Source organism: Pseudophryne corroboree, chromosome 7, assembly GCF_028390025.1.
Source record: "Pseudophryne corroboree isolate aPseCor3 chromosome 7, aPseCor3.hap2, whole genome shotgun sequence".
Classification (NCBI taxonomy): domain Eukaryota; kingdom Metazoa; phylum Chordata; class Amphibia; order Anura; family Myobatrachidae; genus Pseudophryne; species Pseudophryne corroboree.
Window position 1 is genome coordinate 10,621,332 of NC_086450.1, and position 15,376 is coordinate 10,636,707.

A 15,376-nucleotide genomic window follows, 5' to 3' on the forward strand; every position below is an offset into this window, starting at 1 on the left:
AACCAAACCATGACCTTTTCATACAGAGCCGATAGAATGCCAACAGATACAGAACTTGTACGCCACATAGCCGGTAGTGGAAAATATTTCCGATATAGGTATACCCTAGGAAGTAGGACCATGAGAGTTGGAGAGGTATCACCAGGATACTGTGCACATATCATACAAACTGATACGTGTATTAGACAGATGGGAGAATTAGGGCTAGGAAATTTCATATGGAAAATGTGTAATATGGTTATGTCCTACTCCGTCCCATATGTTCGCCCCGATGATGCATATTTCATATGTGGGAGGAAGGCGTATAAGTGGCTTGCCCCAAACTCAGAAGGGTTATGTTATATTGGAAAAGTACTGCCTGAGGTAATGACCGTATCCCACACTAAAATGAAGGATATTCACCGCAGTGCCCAAGCTCCTTATACTCACACTCATTACGAGCACATCGTTAAACGGCACCTGATAGAGAGAACAGAGCATCCGGCCTCTGACCTGATCAGTGAATCCACCGGGATTCAATTCCTAATCGCGTTAGATATCACTCGTACCGCCAGAGGAGTGATAAATTATAAATATATATCTGCGCTTGCAAATTTATTAGACTATCACTGAAATGTATGATGACACATTCAGGTATACTGGAAGGGAGCTCCAAGCTTATAAAACAGAACTGGTTCAGCATAGGATGATTCTCAATTATCTCACAGCTGTGACGGGTGGGTATTGTGTCACCCTAGCAACTCAGTATGGAATAAAGTGCTGCACGTATATCACAAACAGCACCGAGGACCCGGTCGAGGTCATAGACCAAAAGATGGACGACATACTCCAATTAAAATGGGAGTTCCGAAGGAAACACAATCTCACCCTGGCCGCTGTGGGTAATGAACTGACCAGTTGGGTGTCATGGTTGAACCCGCGAAATTGGTTCTCTGGTTTAGGAGAATGGACCCAAGGTATTATCATGGATGTAGGGAAATTCCTTTTGTGTGTTCTGGGTGTCATCATATTAGTCGGTCTGATATTTAGATGCGTTCGGGTTTTAACAAAGTGTAAACGTAGCGCCCGAGTGATGAGTTTAAGGAGTGAAGATACTGTAATAACAACGACTGATTTGATTTATGACCCAACGATAGAGACAATGTTGTGATGAAAATGTGATTCCACGGTCCGTTTCTTTCACCTGTTTCTCGTTTTTCTCCAAGGTAAAAAGACCCGCTTGGAAGAAGATTTAGACAGCCTTGTATACAGACAACAGATGGACTAAAGAAGAAGTTTGACAACCTTTTACACAGACAACTGATGGACTATGCCATAGACCCCCATATCCCTAGTACTTTTAATTTTACGCTAGCCCAACACTTTTTTGTAAGTCTATGGACATTGATAAAGCTTTGCTTACATTTATTAGCAAAAGCACAAAGAGACTACAGTCAACATGTACTCCAGACAAGACTTCAGACAAGACCTCAATCGGCAAATGTATATTAAGCTCACATAGAATATCAATGCATTTACCATAAGTGTTCTTTATCTTCATCTCTACAACCTTCAGGTAATGACACACATAGTCGATAGGGAATACAGGCACAGATATCAGCACTCACATATTCCCCCATTCATGTATCATCAACTAAAATGTGCTCCCCCATTTTGTTGCAACCAAAAGCCGAAAAGAGCTTGGTAAAGTTTGACAGCCCATCCACAAACCCTTAATACGGGATAAGAAGGAATTCAAATGTATACTTCGCAATACCTCGAAGCTTGATTTTAAAACACGTACGGCACGATGATACATGACCCCTCAAACATGGATTCATACACACATGCTTCTGCTATCTCACTAGGTCATACCCTTTCCTACCTTCTCCTCCCCTACCCAATCATAGAAATGTATTTACACATGACATATATTTTTCTCTTTTTGAAATGTTTTAGAAAGTGGCAGTAATTGGTGACTGCCAAAGGGTGGACTGTCAAAGTCAGAAAAATATCACTATGCACACTGCCATATTTGCACCTCATGCGTGTCCTCGCTGCGCGTGCATGTGCTCTCCCGTGCGTGCGCATACTCGCTGTTGCGTGCACCCGCAGGCGCACGGTATGCGCATTTACGGTAGAGTTTGTATGCGTCTAGCGTGCGACTCAATCGTTACATATTTTAACCATATAATGTATTTTGTAGATCATGGTCTCTTTGATAGAATTTGAAAGTTTAGTTAATGTAGCATGTTCATGAACAAAGAGATCCCTCTTTGTTTGATACGAAGGGTCAGACAAGGGTTATACAGTGGTGTTTAGTATCCATCGGAAGAGTATTTAATTAGCAATATTCCGGTGTTGGTTTGAAGCGGATAACTCGCTCGTGCGAATAGTTATGGACATAAGAAGTTTATGGACTTTTACTATATTTGCACTTTATTATCCATGCGGCGGGAAACCTAGTTTCCCACCCACCTGAGCAGTTGGAAATAGTCACAGCCCACCTGTATGAATCAACCTATGACCTTTTGTTATAATGCGAAGAGGAATTCCTGTGTCCAATGAACAATAAGAATATAGGGACCATTGTACTGTATTTTGTGTAGGGTATAAAAGGACAAGCCGACCTGATCCAGCTCTCTATTCTCTTCAACGGTTCTCATTGCTGATAATCGGGAGCTGGATATCCAGAGGCGCATGCGATTGTTTCCCTTGAGCGTAAGTTTCTCCGCAACCATATTACCTTTATTGTTATTGTGAGCCATATCTCTCTCTCTCTCTTCTCTTCTTTCTCTCTCTTTCTCTTAAGTATTATTGTACTGCTATTGTATTTCATGTGTAGTTTTCTGGTTAGGTGGTCAATGTTATTTTGGTAGTGTATGACTTGTATTGTATTATTCTTTTGCAAATAGAACGTTCATATAGGGTGTTAGAACCTAATACCGGTATCTGTGTATTTATTATATTTCTAAGTATTCTCAGAGCGTCGGAGACGCTCGTACAGTTAATAAGGTTACACTGTGTTACATTTACACCCTATCACTGCACTAAGGTTTATTGCATAAATACATTGTTTATGGTTTAGTTATAAAGGTTTAACATCGTGAGCATCAGCGCCGCTTGTGATCTCCTCGTGGTCCCAAGCGTCCGCTACGCTAGTAACATACCATTACGTTAGTCGGCAGCCTATAGCGTGCCTGCCTGTGATCTCTTGGCCGTAAGCGAACGTGACGCTCGAGCGTCTCGACTACGGCTAAGCGATTGTTACACAACGTGCGTACCCTTACGGTATACCATACGCCAATAGCGTACTGTGTTTCTTAACCTCTTTATAGTGTGTTATATAAGATACATATTTGGCTGTGACGGAGACCCCCCCCAGACCACCTCACAGGTATCGCCGGGGGCCTCCATCACCGCAATGAGATGTTGATCGATCGCATATGTTAGTACATATGCGATCAACATTGCTGCGATGTATGTTAATACTTCCTGCCCTCTATGTGTGCATTTGTATATCCTAATGATTATTTGTAAGTAGATTTTTATATTTGTGTCCTCGTTTGCTCAGCAGTTGTGTAATAGCAAAACACCGCCCAATTTTAGGCTTACAGTTGACGACTTTTAGAATTCTGACATAAACCCTGTGATACTAACATGGAAGCGGAAGCATGATGGTCTGGGGCTCTTTGCTGAATCTCCAGCTGGTGATGGCCTGAGGCTCTTTGCTGAATCTCCAGCTGGTGATGGCCTGGGGCTCTTTGCCGAATTCCCAGCCGGTGATGGCCTGGGGCTCTTTGCCGAATTCCCAGCCAGTGATGGCCTGGGGCTCTTTGCCGAATTCCCAGCCGGTGATGGCCTGAGGCTCTTTGCCGAATTCCCAGCTGGTGATGTCCTGAGGCTCTTTGCCGAATTCCCAGCTGGCGATGGCCTGAGGCTCTTTGCTGTATTCCCAGCTGGTGATGATCTGGGGATCTTTGCCGAATTCCCAGCCGGTGATGGTCTGGGGATCTTTGCTGTATTCCCAGCCGGTGATGGTCTGGGGCTCTTTGCCGAATTCCTAGCCGGTGATGGCCTGGGGCTCTTTGCCGAATTCCCAGCCGGTGATGGTCTGGGGCTCTTTGCCGAATTCCCAGCCGGTGATGGCCTGAGGCTCTTTGCCGAATTCCCAGCTGGTGATGTCCTGAGGCTCTTTGCCGAATTCCCAGCCGGTGATTGTCTGGGGCTCTTTGCTGAATCTCCAGCCGGTGATGGTCTTGGGCTCTTTGCTGTATTCCCAGCCGGTGATGGTCAGGGGATCTTTGCTGTATTCCCAGCCGGTGATGGCCTGAGGCTCTTTGCTGTATTCCCAGCCGGTGATGGTCTGAGGCTCTTTGCTGTATTCCCAGCCGGTGATGGCCTGAGGCTCTTTGCTGTATCCCCAGCTGGTGATGGCCTGGGGCTCTTTGCTGTATTCCCAGCTGGTGATGGCCTGAGGCTCTTTGCTGTATTCCCAGCTGGTGATGATCTGGGGCTCTTTGCTGTATTCCCAGCTGGTGATGATCTGGGGCTCTTTGCTGTATTCCCAGCCGGTGATGGTCTGGGGCTCTTTGCTGTATTCCCAGCCGGTGATGATCTGGGGATCTTTGCTGTATTCCCAGCCGGTGATGATCTGGGGATTTTTGCTGTATTCCCAGCTGGTGATGGTCTGGGGATCTTTGCTGTATTCCCAGCTGGTGATGATCTGGGGATCTTTGCTGTATTCCCAGCCGGTGATGGCCTGAGGCTCTTTGCTGTATTCCCAGCTGGTGATGATCTGGGGATCTTTGCTGTATTCCCAGCCGGTGATGGTCTGGGGATCTTTGCTGTATTCCCAGCTGGTGATGATCTGAGGCTCTTTGCTGTATTCCCAGCTGGTGATGGTCTGGGGATCTTTGCTGTATTCCCAGCTGGTGATGGTCTGAGGCTCTTGCTGTATTCCCAGCCGGTGATGGCCTGAGGCTCTTTGCTGTATTCCCAGCCGGTGATGGCCTGAGGCTCTTTGCTGTATTCCCAGCCGGTGATGGCCTGAGGCTCTTTGCTGTATTCCCAGCCGGTGATGGCCTGGGGCTCTTTGCTGTATTTCCAGCCGGTGATGGTCTGGGGATCTTTGCTGTATTCCCAGCTGGTGATGGTCTGGGGCTCTTTGCTGTATTCCCAGCTGGTGATGATCTGGGGCTCTTTGCTGTATTCCCAGCTGGTGATGATCTGGGGCTCTTTGCTGTATTCCCAGCCGGTGATGATCTGGGGCTCTTTGCTGTATTCCCAGCCGGTGATGATCTGGGGCTCTTTGCTGTATTCCCAGCCGGTGATGATCTGGGGCTCTTTGCTGTATTCCCAGCCGGTGATGATCTGGGGATCTTTGCTGTATTCCCAGCTGGTGATGGTCTGAGGCTCTTTGCTGTATTCCCAGCTGGTGATGATCTGGGGATCTTTGCTGTATTCCCAGCTGGTGATGATCTGGGGATCTTTGCTGTATTCCCATTTCCCAGCCTGTGATGGTCTGGGGCTCTTTGCTGTATTCCCAGCTGGTGATGGTCAGGGGATCTTTGCTGTATTCCCAGCTGGTGATAGCCTGAGGCTCTTTGCTGTATTCCCAGCTGGTGATGGCCTGAGGCTCTTTGCTGTATTTCCAGCCGGTGATGGCCTGGGGCTCTTTGCTGTATTCCCAGCTGGTGATTATCTGAGGCTCTTTGCTGTATTCCCAGCCGGTGATGGTCAGGGGATCTTTGCTGTATTCCCAGCCGGTGATGGTCTGGGGATCTTTGCTGTATTCCCAGCCGGTGATGGTCAGGGGATCTTTGCTGTATTCCCAGCTGGTGATGGCCTGGGGCTCTTTGCTGTATTTCCAGCCGGTGATGGTCTGGGGATCTTTGCTGTATTCCCAGCCGGTGATGGTCTGGGGATCTTTGCTGGATCCCCGGCTGGTGATTGGTCTGGGGCTCTTTTCTGTATTCCCGGCTGGTGATTGGTCTGGGGCTCTTTTCTGTATTCCCAGCTGGTGATTGGTCTGGGGCTCTTTTCTGTATTCCCAGCTGGTGATGGTTTGGGGCTCTTTGCTGTATTCCCAACCGGTGATGGTCTGGGGCTCTTTGCTGTATTCCCAGCTGGTGATGGTCTGAGGCTCTTTGCTGTATTTCCAGCCGGTGATGGTCTGGGGCTCTTTGCTGTATTCCCAGCCGGTGATGGTCTGGGGATCTTTGCTGGATCCCCGGCTGGTGATTGGTCTGGGGCTCTTGGCAGAATCCCCGGCCGGTGATGGCCTGGGGCTCTTTGCCGGATACCCGGCCGGTGACTAGCACAGTCTGATTGGTACCCTGGTCTAAACTGAGAGCGGTAACACTGCATTTTGCAGCACCATGCAATACCTATACCTAGATGGTCATGGATTCATCCTACAGTAAGAGAATGATCCATAACACATCCCCAGGCTACAGATGTATCCACATTTATCTTGACTGTTAATAGGATTAACTGTGACTGGCCAGTCAGACTTAATCCCCTGCTGTATTGTTCTCTGTATTGTATTGCAGTTGAGAACAATAGCTGAAGGGTTTATGCAAATAAGTTATGTTGTGACTAGGCACAGGAAACTACTCAAGATAACAGTGGATACATCTGTACATCAGAACTACCAGGGAGGAAAAGAACGACGTTGCGCTACAAATCATGGAATGGGCGCACTTACACCCTGGACAGCTGGTGTGGGTAACATCAGAGCAACCTGCCACAATATTGCTTTCTCGCAGTGTGATCGCTGGTTATATCTGTGACAGGCGGCTGCTTTCAGTCAGTCACTTAGACTACAACGCTTCTGTGATTTATTTATCTCTAATTTGTTTTCGTTCCTGAATTTCGGAGTATTGATACCTTAAGCTGTACACATTTCTATAAACACCGGAAAACTGGGTGTTCTAAAATAAGATTTTACTCACCGGTAAATCTATTTCTCGTAGTCCGTAGTGGATGCTGGGAACTCCGTAAGGACCATGGGGGATAGCGGCTCCGCAGGAGACTGGGCACAACTAAAGAAAGCTTTAGGACTACCTGGTGTGCACTGGCTCCTCCCTCTATGACCCTCCTCCAGACCTCCGTTAGGATACTGTGCCCGGAAGAGCTGACACAATAAGGAAAGGATTTTGAATCCCGGGTAAGACTCATACCAGCCACACCAATCACACCGTATAACTCGTGATACTATACCCAGTTAACAGTATGAAATATAACTGAGCCTCTCAACAGATGGCTCAACAATAACCCTTTAGTTAAACAATAACTATATACAAGTATTGCAGACAATCCGCACTTGGGACGGGCGCCCAGCATCCACTACGGACTACGAGAAATAGATTTACCGGTGAGTAAAATCTTATTTTCTCTGACGTCCTAGTGGATGCTGGGAACTCCGTAAGGACCATGGGGATTATACCAAATCTCCCAAACGGGCGGGAGAGTGCGGATGACTCTGCAGCACCGAATGAGCAAACTCTAGGTACTCCTCAGCCAGGGTATCAAACTTGTAGAATTTAGCAAATGTGTTTGACCCCGACCAAGTAGCTGCTCGGCAAAGTTGTAAAGCCGAGACCCCTAGGGCAGCCGCCCAAGAAGAGCCCATCTTCCTCGTATAATGGGCTTTTACAGATTTAGGATGCGGCAGTCCAGCCGCAGAATGTGCAAGTTGAATCGTGCTACAGATCCAGCGAGCAATAGTCTGCTTTGAAGCAGGCGCACCCAACTTGTTGGGCGCATGCAGGATAAATAGCGAGTCAGTCTTTCTGACTCCAGCTGTCCTGGAAACATAGATTTTTAGGGCCCGGACTACGTCCAGCAACTTGGAGTCCTCCAAGTCACGAGTAGCCGCAGGCACCACAATAGGCTGGTTCAAATGAAACGCTGAAACCACCTTTTGGAGAAATTGGGGACGAGTCCTCAATTCCGCCCTATCCATATGGAAAATCAGATAAGGGCTTTTACAAGACAAAGCCGCCAATTCTGACACACACCTGGCCGAAGCCAAGGCCAACAGCATGACCACTTTCCACGTGAGATATTTTAGTTCCACGGTTTTAAGTGGTTCACCAATGCGACTTTAGGAAATCCAACACCACGTTGAGATCCCAAGGTGCCACTGGGGGCACAAAAGGGGCTGAATATGCAGCACTCCCTTAACAAATGTCTGAACTTCAGGTAGTGAAGCCAGTTCTTTTTGGAAGAAAATCGATAGAGCCGAAATCTGGACCTTAATAGAACCCAATTTTAGGCCCATAGTCACCCCTGACTGTAGGAAGTGCAGAAATCGACCTAGCTGAAATTCCTCCGTTGGGGCCTTCCTGGCCTCACACCACGCAACATATTTTCGCCATATGCGGTGATAATGGTTTGCGGTCACTTCTTTCCTAGCTTTAATTAGCGTAGGGATAACTTCCTCCGGAATGCCCTTTTCCTTCAGGATACGGCGTTCAACCGCCATGCCGTCAAACGCAGCCACGGTAAGTCTTGGAACAGACAGGGCCCCTGCTGCAGCAGGTCCTGTCTGAGCGGCAGAGGCCATGGGTCCTCTGAGATCATTTCTTGAAGTTCTGGGTACCAAGATCTTCTTGGCCAATCCGGAACCACGAGTATAATTCTTACTCCTCTCCTTCTTATTATTCTCAGTACCTTGGGTATGAGAGGCAGAGGAAGGAACACATACACCGACTGGTACACCCACGGTGTTACCAGAGCGTCCACAGCTATTGCCTGAGGGTCCCTTGACCTGGCGCAATAACATTTTAGCTTTTTGTTGAGGCGGGACGCCATCATGTCCACCTGTGGCCCTTCCCAATGGTGTACAATCATTTGGAAGACTTCTGGATGAAGTCCCCACTCTCCCGGGTGGAGGTCGTGTCTGTTGAGAAAGTCTGCTTCCCAGTTGTCCACTCCGGGAATGAACACTGCGAACAGTGCTAACACATGATTTTCCGCCCATCGGAGAATCCTTGTGCCATTGCCATCCTGCTTCTTGTGCCGCCCTGTCGGTTTACATGGGCGACCGCCGTGATGTTGTCTGACTAGATCAGCACCGGCTGGTTTTGAAGCAGGGTCTTGCCTGACTTAGGGCAGTGCAAATGGCCCTTAGTTCCAGAATATTTATGTGTAGGGAAGTCTCCTGACTTGACCATTGTCCTTGGAGACCCAGTCCTGTATGCCGAATCTGCGGCCCTCTGGAAGATGAGCACTCTGCAGCCATCACAACAGCGACACCCTGGCCCTTGGAGACAGGGTTATCAGCCGATGCATCTGAAGATGCGATCCGGACCACCTGTCCAACAGATCCCACTGAAAGATCCTTGCATGGAAGCCTCCGAATGGAATTGCTTCGTAAGAAGCCACCATCTTTCCCAGGACTCGCGTGCAATGGTGCACCGATACCTGTTTTGGTTTTAGGAGGTCTCTGACTAGAGATGACAACTCATTGGCCTTCTCCTCCGGGAGAAACACTTTTTTCTGTTCTGTGTCGAGAACCATCCCCAGGAACAGTAGACGCGTTGTAGGAACCAGCTGCGACTTCGGAATGTTCAGGATCCAGCCGTGCTGTTGTAGCACTGCCCCAGCTAGTGCTACTCCGATCAACAACTGTTCCCTGGACCTCGCCTTTATAAGGAGATCGTCCAAGTACGGGATAATTATAACTCCCTTCCTTCGAAGGAGTATCATCATCTCTGCCATTACCTTGGGAAATACCCTCGGTGCCGTGGACAGACCAACGGCAACGTCTGGAATTGGTAATGACAGTCCTGTACCACAATCTGAGGTACTCCTGGTGAAGGGGGTAAATGGGGACATGCAGGTACGCATCCTTGATGTCCAGTGATACCATGTAATCCCCTTCGTCCAGGCTTGCAATAACCGCCCTGAGCGATTCCATTTTGAACTTGAACCTTTGTATATAAGTGTTCAAGGATTTCAAATTTAAAATGGGTCTCACCGGTTTCGGTACCACAAACATTGTGGAATAGTAACCCCGTCCCTTGAAGAAGGGGTACCTTGACTATCACCTGCTGCGACAACAGCTTGTGAATTGCCTCCAGCACTGCCTCCCTGTCTGAGGGAGCTGTCGGCAAGGCAGATTTGAGGAAACGGCGAGGGGGAGACGTCTCGAATTCCAGCTTGTACCCCTGAGATACTACCTGTAGAATCCAGGGATCCACCCGTGAGCGAGCCCACTGGTCGCTGAAATTCTTGAGACGGGCCCCCACCGTACCTGGCTCAGTCTGTGGAGCCCCAGCGTCATGCGGTGGACTTAGAGGAAGCGGGGGAGGACTTTTGTTCCTGGGAACTGGCTGTATGCTGCAGCTTTTTCCCTCTACCTCTGCCTCTGGGCAGAAAGGACGCGCCTTTAACCCGCTTGCCTTTCTGGGGCCGAAAGGACTGTACCTGACAATACGGTGCTTTCTTTGGCTGTGAGGGAACATGGGGCAAAATGTTGATTTCCCAGCTGTAGCTGTGGAAACGAGGTCCGAGAGACCATCCCCAAACAACTCCTCACCCTTGTAAGGCAAAACTTCCATGTGCCTTTTTAGAATCAGCATCACCTGTCCACTGCCGAGTTCCTGGCAGAAATGGACATTGCGTTTATTTTAGATGCCAATCGGCAATTATCCCTCTGTGCATCTCTCATGTATAAGACTGCGTCTTTAATATGCTCTATGGTTATCAATATAGTGTCCCTGTCTAAGGTACAGAGAATCTGACCACGCAGCTGCAGCACTGCACATTCATGCTGAAGCAATAGCTGGTCTCAGTATAATGCCTGAGTGTGTATATACAGACTTCAGGATAGCCTCCTGCATTCTATCTGCAGGCTGAGACGGTAGTGCCACCTTCTTTGACAGACGTGTAAGCGCTTTATCCACCCTAGGGGATGTCTCCCAACGTGACCTATCCTCTGGCGGGAAAGGGTACGCCATTAGTAACCTTTTAGAAATTACCAGTTTCTTATCGGGGGAAACTCACGCTTCCTCACACATTTAGTTCATCAGATGGGGGAAAAACCACTGGAAGCTTTTTTTTTCTCCCCAAACATAATACCCTTTTTTGTGGTACCTGGGGTAATATCAGAAATGTGCAACACATATTTTTTATTGCCGTAATCATGTAACGGGTGGCTCTATTGGAGTGTACAGTAGTCTCATCGTCGTCGACACTGGAGTCCGTATCCGTGTCGACATCTGTGTCTGCCATCTGAGGTAGTGGGCGTTTTAGGGCCCCTGATGGCTTTTGAGATGCCTGGGCAGGCACGGGCTGAGAAGCCGGCTGTCCCACATCTGCTATGTCGTCACTCCTTTCATGTAAGGAGTTGACACTGTCACGTAATTCCTTCCACCTGTCCATCCACTCAGGTGTCGACCCCGCAGGGGGTGACATCACATTTATCGGCATCTGCTCCGCCTCCACATAAGCCTCCTCATCAAACATGTCGACACAGCCGTACCGACACACCACACACACACACACACACACACACACACACACACACAGGGAATGCTCTGACTGAGGACAGGACCCCACAAAGTCCTTTGGGGAGACAGAGAGAGAGTATGCCAGCACACACCAGAGCGCTATATAATGCAGGGATTCACACTACCCACAGTGATTTTTCCCTTATAGCTGCTATAATACACAAATTTGCGCCTAAATTTAGTGCCCCCCCTCTCTTTTTAACCCTGTGAGCCTGAAAACTACAGGGGAGAGCCTGGGGAGCTGTCTTCCAGCTGCACTGTGAAGAGAAAATGGCGCCAGTGTGCTGAGGGATAGCCCCGCCCCTTTTTCGGCTGACTTCTCCCGCTCTTATAATCATAATGTGGCAGGGGTATTTTACACATATATAGCTTATTAGGCTATATTATGTGTGATTTGCCACTCTTAAGGTACTCTAATTGCTGCCCAGGGCGCCCCCCCCCCCCCCCCCCCCCCCAGCGCCCTGCACCCATCAGTGACCGGAGTATGTGGTGTGCACAGGGAGCAATGGCGCACAGCTGCAGTGCTGTGCGCTACCTTAATGAAGACCGGAGTCTTCTGCCGCCGATTTCCTGGACGTTCTTCTTGCTTCTGGCTCTGCAAGGGGGACGGCGGCGCGGCTTCGGACGACCGAGGCTGGGCCTGTGTTCGATCCCTCTGGAGCTAATGGTGTCCAGTAGCCTAAGAAGCCCAAGCTAGCTGCAAGCAGGTAGGTCCGCTTCTCTCCCCTAAGTCCCTCGTAGCAGTGAGTCTGTTGCCAGCAGATCTCACTGAAAATAAAAAACCTAAAATATACTTTCTTTTCTAGGAGCTCAGGAGAGCCCCTAGTGTGCATCCAGCTCAGCCGGGCACAAAATTCTAACTGAGGTCTGGAGGAGGGTCATAGAGGGAGGAGCCAGTGCACACCAGGTAGTCCTAAAGCTTTCTTTAGTTGTGCCCAGTCTCCTGCGGAGCCGCTATCCCCCATGGTCCTTACGGAGTTCCCAGCATCCACTAGGACGTCAGAGAAAAATTGTGACTTGTAATGCATAGTTGTATATAGACAGCATAGCAAATGCTATAATAAAAAAATAACTTGATTTTTAAAGTTTTAAACACACTGATAACTTTTTTTTTTTCCTATTAGTGTTATTGCTATTATTACTACAGAGCCCTCTAGTGGCGGCACATGTGTCTACTGTAATCAAATTAGCATAGGGGTGTCCTGGATTATAATGACAGGTAAGTCCGTTAGTGATCCAATATGGGAAGCCATTTACAGTGTGGTGTTTTTTTGTTTTTTCGTGGGATGTCTTTATTTTTGTTTAGAAAGATTATCTGAGCGGACAGATCAGACCGCATGATTGCTCAGTCGTGGTAGCTGTTTCCCTGGACACGTACTGGGCTGAGGTTGGTGGGCAACTGTAATGATGTGACAACTAATAAGTGTATCACGTGGCAGTAACACAGGACATCGGGAATAAAACGGGAAAAACTGGATTTGTCCAAAGAGCTATCAGCCATCTTTCTGCCGTTCTCTGAATGGTCTAAGGTTTGGAAATTCGTGACATTTATTCTGGACGGCTTCAGTAGTACCAATCCCGTCATTCCTTATATTATAATCCATTCTCTTCCGTTGGAAATCGGGCAGTCGTTCAAAAAATCATCTGTGTACCCCTCTTTAGTGTCCCTGGAAATTGAGTTTACATGTTAGCAGCTGCACAAAGGCCAGAATTTGCCCCGTCTTGTGCACACAAAGCCCTTATTGCAGCACTTGGGACTTTGGTCGTGGTGATTATAGGGGAGATGTATGAAGCAGTGTAAAGAGTGGAGACATTGCCAACTGAGCTTTGAGGTAGCATTTATCATGTGCATTCTATAGAATGATAGGTAGAAGCGGATTGGTTACTATGGGCGACTTCATCACTGTTCCACTTCTCCATGTGCAGAGTAATGTGTGTGTATGGACGTTTGGATTGGGTGAAATAGCTGGAAACAAAGTAAATGTGAAGCCAGCTGATTGCTTAAATCCGCACTAAACCCCATTAACAGAGTCTGGCAGATGGAGAATAAAAACTTTGTAACGTCTGTGTTTTGTCTGTAGGACAAGTCTTAAATCAGCCGTGGGCCCTACTGGAGAAGCTGGATCCCTGCCCTGCACGAGTTGCCGACGCTGAAGGTAAGAGCCCTGTGGGTAACAGTTTCATCACCCGACCGACCACAGCCTAAACCCCACAAACAAGCTCACCCCCTTCCCAGCCGTCTCGGTCCAGACTCCCCCCTCTCCTCACCCTGCTGACGGTGGAACCATGCTGCCTTGTGCTGTTACGTTCGTGGGTAATAACCAGTCCTTTACGGTTTTAGGTCACTTACCCTTGATGTGGATATGCTAAAATGGCATTGGTGCCGTATGACGATAGTGTGCTCAGCGGTCTGCAGAGGTTTCATCATTCCAACACCACTTACACCTTCGCCAACCACACCATCCGGATCAAGCAGGACTGGAGGCAGCTGGGCGTGGCGGCGGTCGTGTGGGACGCTGTATGTATGACTTATAACTGCTGCTTTCTGGGGGTCTTCATAACGGGTATGGGACTCAAGGTCGACACTCATTAGGTCGACATGAAAAAGGGTCGACATGAGTTTGTAATGGTTTTTTTATGTCATTTTCTCCGTCAAGTGACCGGGAACCCCAATTAGTGCACCGCGTCCCCTCGCATTGCTCACTTCACTCGGTTAGGTTGCAGTCCCCAATCGTAGTCCACGTGGATTGTGAAGTTTGAAAAAGTAAAAAATAAAAATGTGAAAATCACATGTCGACCTTTTTGCATGTTGACTGTGTTCATGACGACCTAATGGCTGTGTCGACCTATCCACTGTCTACCAATGGTTTTCGACCTAATTGGTGTCAACCAAGAGTCACGATACGCTTAATAACACAGAAGAAGCAAAATCCACGTTTAAATTCCGATAGTTCAAAATGAGAACTTTGCTCTGACTCCACAGAACGTAGGAGAGGAACAATGAATAAGCCCGAAACCAAAGTGATTATATTACAAGGTTACTTTTTATTGAATGAGAAGAGAGTATGGACTTGTCTCAGCTGCGGCTTTTGCTTCTGCAATTTTAATGCAAATGCAACTACAAAGCGCTTCCCTGGTGAACAGCCGTGTATATGTATGTGTGCGGGGACTGAGGAACACACTGTGAGCGCCTATAGATGCAGTAACACTGATTATTGAGTTACTAGTAGCCACCGTCCATCGCACCATCAACGCTTCCACCAGCCCTATGGCAGGTACAGTGTCTCCGGTACGGCCTCCTGCGGATGTGCGTCTGTGTACTTAGCCGCTTTCACTGACACGTCCATCAGATGGACCATTAATGGCCCCCTCCCAGGCACCGCCCAGGACCACCCAGCACTTTCCCACAATAACATTTTATTCTAAACTCTAGTTTAGAAACCAGTGAAGGAATTTAGTCTTAGAAGGGGGTTTCTGATTTTATCTGCTTTGAATATGCTCAAAACAGATTGTTCAACAGGAGTTCTCCACTGCAGAGCTCCGCTATCTGCCACAGGGCATGTTTGAAGGATTCCCTATATCTCCTGTTTGCCTGAGTCAGTTAGGCTGTTCCCCGGGGTGGGGTTGGGGTTAGGCTGCAGGGACGGGAGGTTAGATTTAGGCACCCCCCAGGGAGGGTTAGGGTTACCCTGTGGGGGTGGGGAGGGTTAGTCGCCACCAGGGAGGGTTAGGCTGCGGGTGGTGAGGGTTAGATTTAGGCTACAGAAAGGAAGGGTTATGGGGCCAGGTGGGGAGGTAAATATACTTGCTTTCCCCTGTCGGGATCCCAATCATTACGATGCCGTGGTCAGTATTCTGACCCCCAGGAGAAGACT

General features: G+C 48.4%; 1 protein-coding gene across 2 annotated transcripts in view; it reads left to right on the plus strand.

Moving 5' to 3' along the window:
• Positions 1 to 14,109, plus strand: part of METTL21A (methyltransferase 21A, HSPA lysine) — a 67,537-nt gene extending 53,428 nt beyond the window's left edge. For both annotated transcript variants that reach the window (XM_063932674.1, XM_063932675.1), the window contains exons 2-3: positions 13,583 to 13,657; positions 13,843 to 14,109. In XM_063932674.1, coding sequence (XP_063788744.1) covers positions 13,873 to 14,094 — 222 coding nt within the window. In that variant the 5' untranslated portion in view covers positions 13,583 to 13,657; positions 13,843 to 13,872 and the 3' untranslated portion in view covers positions 14,095 to 14,109. The remainder of the gene's footprint in view (positions 1 to 13,582; positions 13,658 to 13,842) is intronic.
• Positions 14,110 to 15,376: the final 1,267 nt, after the last annotated feature.